General features: G+C 38.6%; 1 protein-coding gene across 1 annotated transcript; it reads right to left on the reverse strand.

The window, feature by feature from the left end:
* Positions 1-574: 574 nt before the first annotated feature.
* On the reverse strand, positions 575-14582 carry mccc2 (methylcrotonyl-CoA carboxylase subunit 2). The gene is made up of 17 exons (XM_061071077.1): positions 14383-14582; positions 12481-12547; positions 11990-12074; positions 11462-11563; positions 10954-11081; positions 10674-10786; positions 9993-10106; positions 9647-9711; positions 9132-9231; positions 8941-9036; positions 7494-7566; positions 7337-7413; positions 5522-5588; positions 4797-4953; positions 3370-3484; positions 2209-2294; positions 575-999 (listed from the first exon to the last, which is right to left on the reverse strand). Exons 1-17 carry the CDS (start codon positions 14512-14514, stop codon positions 882-884), a joined length of 1695 nt encoding a protein of 564 aa, XP_060927060.1. The 5' UTR covers positions 14515-14582; the 3' UTR covers positions 575-881.
* Positions 14583-15163: the final 581 nt, after the last annotated feature.

Below are 15163 nucleotides of genomic sequence, written 5' to 3' on the forward strand. Positions count from 1 at the left end.
AAATCCACTGCTGCATCTAATCTTTGGCCTCAGAAAAAGTGGATGAATGAAAAATTTAATTGTTGCCAGAGTAAAAATCACATGTCCTAAACCAACAGAGGACCGCCACACGTTACTGTTACAGGAGGTAAATCAGCAAACTGCAAAAGAAAGAGGGAGGGAAGGAAGAGGGAGGCCTGCTGGTAAAGTTAAGCTCTCTCTCCCTCTGTAGCTTAGCTTTAGTACACTGAGGTCTCTGCCTGGAGCAGCTAAATATTAACAACACATCCCACCCCTGCTGGACCCAACACAACATTAGCACAATAACAAAAATGGAAAAGTGCACATTATAGATAGATGTGCCGAGCTCGGATATTTAAGAATTTTTTTTTATTTGGGTGTGAATTCCCCTCAAATCTGATATATTATAACACCACAATTTCTTATCTAAAGTTTGAAAGTGAACTATAACAACTGAGATATTCATGGCTGAACAGCGCCCCCTTATGACCGTTGTTTTCTCTCTTTCTCTTCTTTCAGCTCAGCTCAGAAGCTGGAATACTCCTGAATAATAAAAAAAAACACCACACATAAATTCAGATTTTCAATTTTTTTTATTTCACATTTACAGAATTTGATCAACTAAAACAACCCAGCCCACTAAAGGAAAAAAGTTTAATAACTAGAGTTGCATTTACACTGGTGTAGTAACAGTTAAGGCACAACCTGACAGTGGAAATGTCCCACAACATCCTCCACGTTGATCATACACTCAGGTGATGTTTTTTTAGTGTTTATTTTTTTCAATCTTTGTTAATCTGGTGACACATCAGGATTAAAACTACAAAAAGAGTTTAAATACAGTACAACTCTGCTAGATCCGAGGTCTACACCCGCACACGCTACATCCTGAACACTCCGAAACGCGTCTTCTTCGATGGCGCGTTCAGCGCCGCGCTGAGACTCAGACCCAACACCAGACGGGTGTCTGCTGGATCAATAATTCCGTCATCCCACAGTCTGTGGAAAGATACACATCAGTTTGTTAGATGACACATTTCACCTCACTCACCTGATGCTGCCTGTCGAACCCGTGCACGTTTCATAACAGTCACAGATTCTTATGTTTCCTCTCCCTGAATAATTTGAGGTTGATTCTGTTTCAGATCTGCCATCGTTTAAGATCAAAGCTGTTTCCTATTGTCAGGAATATGATTCTGCGCTTCTTATAAACATACCAATGGCTCTAAACTTCATTTTATCATATGCAAATCTTATACTCAAAAGTGACATAGTGTAGCCCAAAGTGACATCATCAAATTGCTGGTATTGACAAAATCAATCTCCCAAATCCAAATATATTGAATCGATTATCATGACAGATGTAGAAAAGCTAAACATCACATTTGAGAAGCTTGAACCAGAAAATAATTGATTGATGAACCAACTGTTAAATCTCTTTGACATAAACATGTTCATGTGTTATTGATTCACACATATTATCAGTCAGGATCTTTAATTGGATATTTATTACTGATCAGTGAAGTGAACATTTATCATACTTCTCTTTTACAAAACACATTTGAATCTTCAGTTCCTGTTGATATTATCCCTAAAACTGATTGTATGTATAAACTCAATTTATAGACTGAGGCTAGTGAAAGACTTTAACTTGTCAAAAAGACTTTAAAATCAATTTAAAGTCTTTATAATTGTATGTACTTTTAATGTTGATTATTCTCTTGATATTTCACCTCATTTCTTGCAAGTCTGTGTTATAACTTCTGTTTTTATGTTGTCCACATCAAATACGTTCATCTAATATATAATATGTGTATTACATATTATTCCTAGTTTGAACTCAGAAATCATCTGATAGGTTCTCTGCTCACATGCAGTATTAAAAGAACCCAGAGGACCTAATGAAAAACAAAGAGTGATCATTGTAACAAAACAACAGGATGTCTGATGGAGAGGAAGCACACTTGAAAGACATTACAGCCTCACTCCTCATGCATGAAGAGCCTCTCTTGTGGTTCCTCCATTCTTGGAAAAGCAGAATCACATGACATGTGTAAAAATAAATTAGAAATAAATACTGGTGGCTTTTGTTATGTCCCTGTTTGCCCAATTTTATCATTCCACAGAAGATGGGACACACTTCCTGGGAACCATTGTGTAAAGTCTCATTTCACCACACACTGAGACAGGAAGTCTGATGGATCTTACCTGGCGCTGGAGAAGTACGGGCTGCCCTCCGCTTCGAACCGCCGCACTATCGGCTCCTTCATGGCGGCCTCTTGCTCGGCGGTGAACTGTGAAGAAATCAGTCAAACATTGGAACTGATTGGTTTGCAGAAGAACGCTGAATGAAAGATAAAGTTTTACAATCACATCCATTAAAACGCAGCTTGTTCAAATGGGATTTTTTTCAAAGGCTGCGTGAAGAGCACGGGGCAAATTCATTTGTCACGGAAGGTGACAATAAACACTGAGGACAGAAAACACTGAGTTTAACAGAAAGTGTATTTTCAATACTGTATTTTTTCAGTTCCTCTAGGCGGCCAGTATTGATATAAATGATGTGAACAAATATTAGAAACACTTTATTATATGGGAACCCAGTTCAACAACAGCACAAACTCTACTTCAAAGATGAGTTGAAAAGATGTACTGAGTGAAACTGAAGATCTTTCTCATCGTCGATTGATTTGCTGTTAATTTGACCAATTAATCAATTTATAATAGTGACTCACAATAAGTAAAAACGTCCCTAAGTTGACTTTGAGTTTTAACTGTCTGACTTTACCCTGTTTTACTCCTGAACACGTAAAATAACAGGAGACAAAGATGCTTTACCTGTGATTGTGTTATCACATTAAGCTCAGCTGACAAACTGGCTGACTTTGTTGTGTTTATTTCATGATTTAGTTTTGAATTTTACGACTCACGGTATTGACAAAAACCTCTGTTAAGACAACTGGAATAAAATTAGCTAATAAAAAAAACCATAATAAGTTTTAAGTACCTTTTCAGTCATTTTAATGCTTTATAGTGTTGAACCATCCAAACCTCTGATTGAAGCTCCTGCCATCGGGCTCTGATACGAGGTGTCATTCAGGCGCTATTAATGCAGTCTTAATACCCCCATAACAGCATACCTGCCACGGTTTAATTACATCCCTTTGATGGCTGCACTATTCAGGGCAAGTCATCGCTGTAGCACATCCCACTGATATGATATTACCCTTGCATTAAGTGCCATGTCAAACCATTACTGAAAGAAAAGTGTCTTTTATAATGTTTATGCTTTTGGCAACAGAAAACCACCAGAGCTAATTGACGATGTTCCAGTGACGTGCATACGGGATGACTCATGGGAACCATTACCTCCTTTCCCTCGCGCGCCCTCTGATCCTTCGTGATGGTGGCGAGGACGGTGGCCGCCTGCTCACCGCCCATAACGGAGATACGAGAGTTTGGCCACATGAACAGGAAGCGAGGGCTGAGAGAAGAGAAACAGAGATAGTTCATTTACTTCTAAACCAGAATAGACAGATACATTACAAACAATTAGTAGAGCCGGACCGATATGGATTTTGGGAACAATGCCCATACAGATAATAGGGAGTCAAAATTAGAAATGATAGGATGTCAAAGATGTTATCAAACCATTACAGAGAAATGTAAATTATGTTTTATTGATTAACTGTAAACGTTATTATAAATAACTGAATACAAACATCGTCTTTTACATTGTTTATTCAGTGAGATAACATTTTTCCTGTCAGCAAACATAAACACAGCTACCCGTCTGTGAAAGGTCAAATGATAATTCGGCCGTGCTCTGCTAACGTCTCAAAAATGAATGGAGGTCTAACACCAAGTGATGACAAACAGCAACTGATGAGGGATTCGGTTTCCTTTAAATATTTAGGAAAGTCCAACTAAAGGTAACTACGAATAAAAGTGTTCATCTGTGGTTGTTTCAAAATTTGTTTCAGAAGATTCTAAACATATTTAAATTGAGGGAACAAGGGGGAAAATTCAATCTTCCACTTTGACAAACAGCTTGTATCTAAACTATTCACACAATATGTAATTTTACTACCATATACTTTGCAAAGAAATGTGGGTGAATTCAGATTCAGAATCCATTGATAATACATATTAAAAGTTTTTTTACTGCTGAGTGGATGTAGAAGGAACTGGGCAGAATCGCACACAATTACAAGTTTGAAAGTAGAAATTACCAAAACACCTCTGCACCGCTGTTGTTTTTACAGGAGTCTTGGTGTCGTACCATCCCCTCATTCTGTTTCTCTTTGTATTTTTATAGAAGTAATAATAATAAATTCTAATTAGTATGGGGTGGTGGTGAGTGTTGGTTGAAATTAATATAGAAGATGAATTGAATAAAGGTTTCAGTTCTTCAGTGTCTGGCTTCAAGAACCTCTCGAATGAGGTGAAACATCCTCAAGCATCTGTAACCGAACCCAGCCCCCCTTGATTCAACTCTTCTCAGATTAAAATCACCTTGAGGACTGAGAATCTTGACAGAATTCAAATGAATTTACTATGAAACATACTTTTTTAGACCGAAAGCCTCTTTTTCCTGCTGCTAAGAAAAGGTCACTTGCACCCAGATGTAAAAACACAAAGGTACCTGATGCATATTATTACACAATCAACAAGCACAGTGTAGTTTCACACTCCAGTTATTCACAAACAATCTAGACCCAGCTAATGGTTGTTGGCAAGCAGCTGTTTTTCTTTCACGGTTCCTGGTGCTAACAGACGCATTAACCTCTTCATACCTGTAGGCTCTGCCACACATGCCGTAGTTTCCTGCACCGTAGGATCCTCCCACGATAACGGTAATCTTGGGTACATTGGCACAGGCGACTGCGGTCACCATCTTGGCTCCATCCTTGGCGATGCCGCCTGCTTCATACTCTCTACCCACCATGAACCCTGAGAGGCAGCAGACAGAGATTGCAGAAAAAGAGCTGTGTTGACTTTGCAAGTGTGTGTGTTGTTGTTGTTGTCTCCAGGGAGAAAACCGGAGTGTGTTAAAAATAAATCTTTAATGAGGAACAAGTAAAAGTGAGAGATTGCTGATAAAGGTTTGTACACCATGCCACACGAACTGAGGATGATACCCAGCGTTGTATTGCATTACATGCAAGGTTCATTAGTTGCCTCAGAACCCATTAAAAACCACAATACTGACAGATTATTCCTCAGTTATTTAACCCCTTAGATAACAATCACCTCCAGCAAGGGTTTTGTTTTGTTTGTCTGTTATTTAGCAGATCTCTCTCTTTTACATTGTGAGATAACGGGGAATATGCAAATAATTGAGGGATCTTGATGAGGACTGATATCAATGAGTGTGTGAAACTTGGTGCAGATCCAAGTAAAAATCTGGATCCAGTGAATTTAAACGTGGGTTCACTGTTGCACTCTCTGTTATTATCTTATTCTATCAGATGTCAGTGCTCTGCTCTCCAAACATCAGACAGTGTGAACTCCCACTGACCTGTTATGTTTTGTAGAAAAATTAGTGGAATGTTTCGTTGGCAACACAACTCGATGAAATGCGTCCCCTGAAAGGAAAACACATTTTACATTTATAATGACTACCTTGAAAGACAATGATGGCATAGTAAAGATTTATTTGTCTTCATATTCTTCATATATCTAGAAATCACCAAAACTGAACTCCCTAAATAAACCAGTTTAAATATGTAAGAAGAATATAAACAGAAGTCCTTGAGGAACTAGAGATAAAACACACACTGAATCTAACTATCTTGGTTAATTGTGGATATTTTGATTTCTAAAACAGCAAACCGGTGACCACATCAATGTTCTTAAATCCCTCAAGTGACCAATTTACTTGATATCCAAAACAAATGAGGCTTAAGAAGCGACTTCAGCTGCTTCATGCTCAGGGCCAAGTGTGTGATCAGTCGGCCTCACCCTGATCATCATCCTCCTGACCAGGCAGGACAGAAAGTCATCAGGCTGATGGGGACGTCGTCTGGCTTTGTATTTGCCAGACTTTACTTTGAAATGGCTTTTCACTCGGCACAACCCAGAGCTGCCAGGAGCTGTTGCGCAGGCAAACAGGCACAAAGGACAGTGCACTGTGCGGAGACATCTCATTTACATACACTTTGTATCGCTGAATTACTCAAGCCGTTTTCTTTATTTTGGCATTTACCTCTGCCGGCTTGCTTTCGGCGATGCCGCCAGCCTTGCATCGCAAAGTGTAAACAGCGGTAGGAGACAATGTGGGAGACGACTGCCCATTAGAAACTGTCACTTGGTGAGAAATGATCCATCAGCTGGCTCCCTGATGTGTGCACAACAACACAAATCTAATCTTTTCTCTGCTACCTCTCCCTTTCACCAGCACAAATACCTGGGGAAAAGCTTTTTAAAATCTTACAGTTAGCATAACAGAAGCCCGGCATGTCTTAAGTAATGATAGCGTGTCTGAGAATGCAGGTGCGGAATTGATTTTTCGTGGACGTGCTCGCTGAGCTCGTCTGTTCCACGTCTGAGGCACGGAATCCGTCTCTCTCCACAGTAATTGCATGATGAGATAACCGGTGTTCATGCCATCATATTGAGACCTCACAGATATAAATCAAAGAAACCCATTTTTTTGCCCTGCCAGCTTGTAATCTAATTCGAGATGTGTTTGAAAAACTTATTAGTCTATAATCACAAATTCAGCTCCTCATCTTCCCGAGGCTGTGTAAAGTTCAGGTCTGTTCACGGCAGATTGGCTTGCAAATTAAGTGATTTATATTAAATGAAAATTATGATTGTGCCTCGTCCGTGGTCTCTAAATGCTATGTTATTACAATGCCATTCATCAACGCACTCAGGAGATGTTCCACACAAGTGCAATTTGAGAGCTTATTGTACGAGAGGAACTCGTCGCCTTGACTGTGAAGGGTCACAACGAACCAGCTACCAACACTAAAGCTCCCTCACGAGAGAAATACTGATAATCAGCAAATCCCTGAGGAGAATTTAATCTGAACTGCTTCACTATTAACATTTCAGAGGCATGAACGAGCACAATGTTTAACATTCTGAAAACTCAACATCGTCATGAGACCTTTTACAATTTACACGTTTTTTCTTATTTGCAGATCTCATTTCTATTAATGAAATCTTATGATTGCTGCTGTACAAATGTAGCTTTGTGTTATAAGCGAGATGCAGTATTAAGGTTATAACAAAGCTATGAAGACATTGTTAAATAAATCTTAGAAATCTATATTTATTACCACCACCACCACCAAGGAGCTTCTGTTTACACCTTAACAATATTTACCTTTTTTGCAGATTCTGAAAACAAGACTCCATTGTTGCCAATGATTCCAACCGGGTAACCAAATATTCTTGAAAATCCTGCGGAAATATTTGAGTCAAATTCCGGATTCTAAGGATTACTCTATGTTGATAAACAGTTAAAAATAATTTTGCATTACCTGTAACAAGTGTGTCTCCATAGAAAGCCTTGAACTCATCAAATTTGCTGCCGTCTACAACTCTGGCAATGACCTGCACACAAATACGATAAAAGTTAGAAAAGCCAAAAGAAAGACCCGTTACAAAAACGTTCTATTTTGTCTTTTATATGTATGTTCTGACATTATTCTGACACCTGTATGTGGTTAAACTTATGGAAAATCCATTCATTCCTACGGAGGTTTGACGAATATTACTGAGGTATGACTATAATATATTTTCAGACGGATGCATTGATTAAATTTGTTTCCGCTGACACTTTTAAAAACAGAGTTTCTTTTACTTAAGTGTTTTGACTTCAGTGATTTAAGGGCTTCCCTTGTTGAAAAGGCGATTACAGTGGAACTCCTGTAAAGAGGGAAGCACTCAGTTGAGTTTGCAAACTAAATGCACCGTCAATACTGTTCCACACTTTGACCTCCCGAGGGTTAGCAGTAATTCTTGCTCCTGGTTCTACATCACGAATCAAAGACACAGGCTTTAAACCAAATGAGATCATCTGGCAGGCAGCGGCCGGAGAGAGCAGAAACACATGATTGATGCCAGTCGTCCATTATCGACTTCCCTCCCGATAGAGGGAGCTGACAGCTAAGTAGTGTCTGAAGTGCATTTTGGACCTGTGAAAGACAGGTTTACTTCTATTATTTATAAAACCTGAGTCTGTGCTCCATGAATCTTGTTTTCTGATGGTAATATTATGACAAAATCAATTTAATTAATGGCAAATCACACATCGAACTAGCAGGATGTCTATAGCTATAAATAACGTAAATTAAGGGCTTTTTAAGAAACGTTTAATGCCTAATTAAAAAGACTAAACTTGTGATGGAAATACACACTTAATTGAAAATGTACTGTTCCAAGTAAACATGCTGATCAGACTCAACTGCTTTGACCCCAAATGTCCCAAGACTGAAGAACTTTAAACACACAGTGCAGTTTGCTTCAAGTGTTCCTCCAGACTCTGGATTGACAAGTACTCGTCATTCTCAAGCCCCTTTTCCTTAACGCTGCATTTGAAAAGCATTAACTTAATGCAAAAACTTAAACAGAAACAGACTGAGGATGCAGCACATATTGGAACTAGTCATTCTTCTTCTTCTGTGGTCTGGCAGAGTAGAGAAAGTTTTTTCAGTAATCTTTGGCAGCTATATGCCCTAAAATAGTTTAAATCTGTTTAAGCTGAATTTAAAATAGTTTAATTATTTTAAGTCCTTTTGTTCGTAAAATAGACATTTTAAGACTTTTTAAGTACCTGTACCAACAACGACAAAGTTGAGTGGAGCTAAGAAATTATTTTTAAATGACTTTATTGTGCTATTATTAAATCCCTGGTAGTAGATTATCAAGTACAGCCTCTACAACCTTTCCTCTTCCAAGGAAATGTAAAGGAAACTGGACGTCTACCTCTCTGACATCAAAGTTGCGTTTCAAGTTAGCTCCAACTATCCCGTAGAGTTCATCTGCCGGGTACAGAGGAGCCTCAACGGGTTCTGTGGTGACCTGAAAAACACCAGACAGGCTCCGTGTCAACAGGAACCACAGACATGAGAGCAGGATTAATTGTTAAATATCAATAGTTATTTTTTTGGACTGACCTCGATATTTTTCCTGTAGTTGAGGTTCCGCACCGCCTTCCTTGCCAAATGAAGCGCGTGATTATCATCTAAAGCGTAGTGATCGGTCACACCGGATTTTCTGGAAAATATTCAACTGATTTATGACCGGGAAAATATTACAGCACATACATCAATACAGAAGACACTGAGGGGAGCAAGAGTATGACTATTTATTTTTTTTAATGAGAAATTATGAGAAATTAACTAGTAACCCTTTTATTGTGCGATTAACTAATATAAAAAAACTAAGATCTATGTAAAGTGGAAATCAAATCCTATCTAGTGTCTGAGACTTTATACAATATAACTTACAACATAACTTACACTCAAAAGCACCACTCAAAAATATTTTCAAACTTGATCTTTTTCAAAAGAAGTCAAGGGTTCAGGGTGGAGTCACACACACACTCGGCCTAATTCATATTTCACATGATAAACGTTTCTTAAAAACAAACCCACAACTATACACATGTATAATACTGTAAGTTTTATACCTGCAATGAAGATCAGCGCCGCCAAGATCCTCGGCAGAAACTTCTTCTCCAGTGGCAGCTTTGACCTGATGACGTGAAACAGAGATTCTCAATAAAACGTTATTTATTACTAATTAAATGAATGATTATAGGTCATGGGCAGGGAACATATAGGTTTTTTTATCCCGACCAAATCAGCATCACATGAGGAAAACAGGAAAATCTGACAATGGGAATGATTGTCCCAACTAGGAATGTTCTTCCATTTAACCATTACCTGACAATGAGTTTGGTTAATCTGTTAACTTGACTCTAAATCTCACACTCTCCCTCTACACAGTTAACTAGGATGTAAAAATGAGCAAACCAGTGGAGGTCCGCCGAGGAAGATAGTTCCTTGCTTCTTCACAATGATGCTTTCATCTGCCATCGCTGGTACGTAAGCTCCTCCAGCCGTGCAGGAGCCCATCACAACAGCAATCTGAAGGAGACAAGACTAATCATGAATAAACTGGGATTTTAAATTCCAATATAGCAATTTTGTGTTAAATCTGACAGAACTTGGATGAATTATGGGAGCCCCATTTGTTAAAAGTTAAACGAATATATGCTGCTGTGATTATCACTCCTGGGTGAATTTGAGAGCAACTACATTCCTCAGATCTAATCCAGTCTGACTTGTTTTTGTCTTGTTTCTAAAAACGAAGGACGTCTCTTCAAAACCAAAAATCACAAAGTAAGATGGATTTTAGTCGCCTACAGACAAAGACAAGATGAATGAGCAACAACAGTGCAGATTCACAATAAATGCTGCCTGACTGAATTTTACAGACATGCTTTTCAACTTTCAAAGAAATGAAAAGAAATACGAGTCAAGTTGTTTTTGGCAAGAATAGAGGCAAGATTTTTGAAAAGCACGAAAAATATGCAATCAAAGATAAAAAACAGTGAACAAGAGTAGACAAACAAATTATGGAGCCAAGGCGTTTAAATCTCCTTGTGTGATGTGAATAACTTCTGAAATATACAAAGAGAACTTGAGGGTCACCTGTGCTATTCCCTCTGAAGACAGCCTGGCCTGGTTGTAGAAGATGCGTCCAAAATGGTCTCTGTCGGGAAAGACGTCGGCCTGTCTGGGCAGGTTGGCTCCGCCGGAATCCACTGAAGGAAACAAGAACATCAGGATGTTTGTACAACTAACAACCAGGAAGTTGCATAGTGTTGCTTTAAGTCCACACTGACAAAAAAAACATCTCTTTATTTCTAGCATGAACTTCTTATTTATACATTAGTGAAAAACAAACCCTTACAAATACAGAAACACTCACCTAAGTAGATGCATGGCAGGTGGTTCTGTTGAGCTATTTCTTGAGCACGGAGATGTTTCTTCACGGTGATGGGATAATACGTTCCTCCTTTAACTGTGGCATCGTTTGCAACAATAACACATTCCACCCTATGACATATAAAGAATATTTAATAAATCCACTGAAATGCTTTAGTGCACTGGGAGAAAATCCATTAAAATGGTACAAAAAAAAAGCTTAATTATCATAAGTTTGAATATTTTGCAGCAAGTTCAGGATCTTTTTTCTGTATTTAGAGGCCGAGAGAAAATCCAATTTAATTTTCTAGTCAGTGTTAGCAGAAGAATTTGCCCTAATCTAAATTTTGGTTTTGGTATTCAGGATTTCGCACTGAGAGAATTGGACAGGAGCCACTTTCTCCTCTGGTGCTGCTTTCATAATAGCCTCGCAAATACAGTGTCTGTAATGTGTGAATAATTACATGACTACAAATTAGCAGATACATGCAAAAGGAGGTCATTAAACGTACCCCGACACACGTCCAATCCCGGTAATTATACCGCCTGCTGGGACTTCCTCTTTTCCGTACAGCTCATTTGCTGCAAACTGAGAGAATTCCAAGAAGGGGGTCCTGCAAAAAATAACACAAGACATCATGTTATACCAGCTGGTTCAAACCGCTGACAGCAACACTTTTAGATTCAGAAGGCTGGCTCAGTCCAGGGGTGAAGAAAAACCCTCTGCAGGTATCTGGAGAGGAGGATGTTTCAAATCCCCTCTTCATCATTAACGTCTCCCATCCAATACAGTGCTGTGATTGGCCAGAGGCACACTTTCAGCCAGAAACTCACAGTCACTTAGTTTTACTGATAAACTCCAATAACTCACTATTGACCCACATCACGCTTTTCATTTAGTTTAGATTTGTTAATTGTGATTCGTTCAGTGTAAATACATTTTCTTCTAATTTGCACATTTCACTAAACATTTTATGAATCAAGTTGCTCAATATGAATTTTAAATGATTCACAACTGAAGATGGGAGTTGACGCATTACCCTGGATCCAGGAGTCGGTCTACACGCTCTCTGGGCAGAAGTTTCCCACGAGACATGTGAAGCCTTCTGGCTTTTTCTCCTCCGCCTGAATCAAAACAAATAAAAAGGCAAATAATTTAGAAACATTTAGAATAATCCAATGTTGGTTTTCAACAAGTAAACATGAGTCGTAGACCCTAACCCAAAAAAACAAACATATACCCTACCCCCTGCACTATCCACATGTTGTATACATACACACAACTTTGCATAAAACTGCAATAACTGTCTTGAAATGTAGAATTATATTATGTAATCTAACCAACGTTAGATTCTTTAACAATATGGAGACTTAGATGAGTCCACACAGTATAAAACTTACAGCTTTTACCTTTCAGTTGTATTTATTCACATTTGGGAACAGACCCTTAAATCCAAATTATCTGCTAAGGGACATATGGAGCAGTTTAACTGGAACAGAGGGTAGAACTGACACACTTGCTCACACTTACCCAATTTAATCTTCTCTGTCCGGCTTTTCAGCTCGTCGACAAGAACCTGCATTCGTTCATAATTCTCCTGTAAAACAAGAAGAGCATATAGATGATAAATATACTATACTGATGAGAATTTGAAGCAGACATATTACCACAACTACAGAAACACATAATTGACTATTTATTCAAAACACCACTCAGCTCTAAATACAAACTAAGTTGTTTACAACCTCCTCAGCCTCCAGAGTCCGAAAGAACAAGACAAATAAGACCAACGCCTTTCACCAAAATAACCTGTTCTCTTGTGATAGCACTCAAACATCTCCTGCCTCGTTATTAAAAAAATAGGAAAAGTTATGATTATGGAACCGATTCCATTGTGAAGGTCAGCTAGCGGTTCAATTCAATTAGTGTTTACTATCCTATCGACACTCTGTCGTCTAACTGCATTCAAATCAAGAGCACAAATAAAAAAGGTCAAGAACTCAGCTGGAGTAAAAATGATGTAATGGGAGACACAATCTCCTCAGAGCCAAAGTTGGTGCATCTTTTTAAACAAGTGAAAACATTCAGAGAGTGAGTCTGTAGTGACATCCAGTGGTCTTTTGTGGTATTGCATCAGTGAGGGAGAATTAGTTGATGCTGGTTAAATGTGGACATAATGTACCAATAGTTAAATTGCTAATGGTTAAAATGATTAAATTATAACCTCAACCTAGCACTCCAAGGCAAACCCTTCTTTGTATTTACTTCCTTCTTGGCCTCAACTTTTAATATGTTTAAATCTAGTTCTGATGACATTTCTTTTTGTAAGATTACAGTTGAATATCATGTGGTGGTTTTGTTATTGCCTAATATAAACTGTGTTTTTTAACATATTATTTACACAGTTAATATGCTCGTGCAGAAGTTCTGTACTGAGAACCACAGCCCTGCCTGCCTGCTGGATGTCACTCTTATAATTACACCCACACTGAGGATGTCCTGTGTATACCCAGATGTCTGCAAACATTTGTTCTCCCTGAGGAAACTTGTATATTTTGTGAAAGGAAAAGAAACAATAGAATCCCTACAGTAAAAAAGATGTTCATGCTCTACAACTTTTACCCTTTCGTGAAAATAACATCACAAAAAACTGTGTTGTGACAGGTGCAGAAGTTTGTGTTTCTAATGGCAGCAAAGGATTTAGGATATGCACCATTAAGATAGTAAAGAAACACGTACATTATTTATCTTGCTATATGGATTTGTTCTTTGTTTTTTAAAGACATATTCCCATCAATTCATATGAAGGAAATTAAAACACATTCTCTATGCACACAAGAGAATAACTATTTAGCTCCATTCTGAACGTAGGAGATCATGTGTTTGAATGATTTAGCTTTGTTCAGTTAAACAGAAGGATCAATTCTCCGGAGACAACATCATGAACTCATTGTTAAAGTTGTAAATTAAACTAAAGTGGTATATTTCCAAGGTTTGTTCAGTTCTGCATCGTCCCAGTTCAAATCTGAGGTGTAATAATAGTGATGGGGGTCTAAGATACAAACAAGCAACAGGGAACCCTTATGGAATTAATCTTACTTAACTTTTCACATTTGAAAAAAAAATAAGTATAGTATAGTTTAAAGTAGAGTTAAAGTAATAATACATTCTGCTGTGACCTGTGCAGTGACCAGATGTCTGCACAGTGACATCAATGACAGCTAATGACCTCGTCAGCCAGAACATTAGCTTGACTAAGCTTCTGCTGAAATATATAAAAATAAAAACATTATCAGACATTAACTTGTCCTCACAGCATCTCTCAGGTGTGACGTCACCCAGCTGGACAGCTCTAACCCTGACTTTAGCAGCAAGTGAGTTTTCAATGTGACAGCCTGGATGTAGCTACCGTTAGCTGCATGCTAACCCTACCTGGTAAACAGAGGAGTGTTTATCCGGCTCAGAGCCGAGTCGAGCCACCTTCTCCGCATAGTAGGGCCGGGACGGGGACCGGGGGAGGGTCCTGCAGCGGAGCAGCCACGGTCGAGCCGTCTGGAGAAGCATGTTCCAGTTCACGTCTGAGCAAACGTGAGATTTACAGCTGCTAGCTTGGTTGCTAGCCTAGCAGTGCTCTTCTTCTATGGTTGGTGTTAGGAGGAGTACAGCTCCATGTCGCCACCTGCTGTTCATATAGAGTATCTACATATATAAACCCAATCCTGTTTTATAGCTGCTGTTTAAAAAACGACATAACATCCTGTAAGGTTAGAGTTAAAGGCTTATAACAGTATTATTATTATTATTATTATTAGGGCCCGAGCACCTACGGTGGGAGGCCCTAATGTATTTCTAAGGATTTGTATTTCCCTTTTGGGCTATTTCAGGGCTACCAAACCAAACTTTGCAGGAAATTCAAAACCCTAAAAAGAAATAGTATTAATTTGAAATGGGCGTGGCAAAATGGCTCAGCAGCGCCATCTAAGGAAAAAACCCTCAGCTAGCTTTCACGGATCTTCACAAAAATTGTAGCCCAGGTGTATCATGACTAGACAGACAAAAAAGTCTTGAAGTGCAATGTAGTCCAGGCAAAGTAACCCATTTTGGAGCCAGAAATAGAAGTAATTGTAAAATAATTTTTTTCAGGATAGATTATTTCTATGAGGTGTCCAGAACAACATACTAAAAGTCCAAAGAAATCCTAGTTGAGGAAATA

The sequence above is a fragment of the Limanda limanda genome, chromosome 5 (assembly GCF_963576545.1).
Source record: "Limanda limanda chromosome 5, fLimLim1.1, whole genome shotgun sequence".
NCBI classification, from domain to species: Eukaryota; Metazoa; Chordata; class Actinopteri; order Pleuronectiformes; family Pleuronectidae; genus Limanda; species Limanda limanda.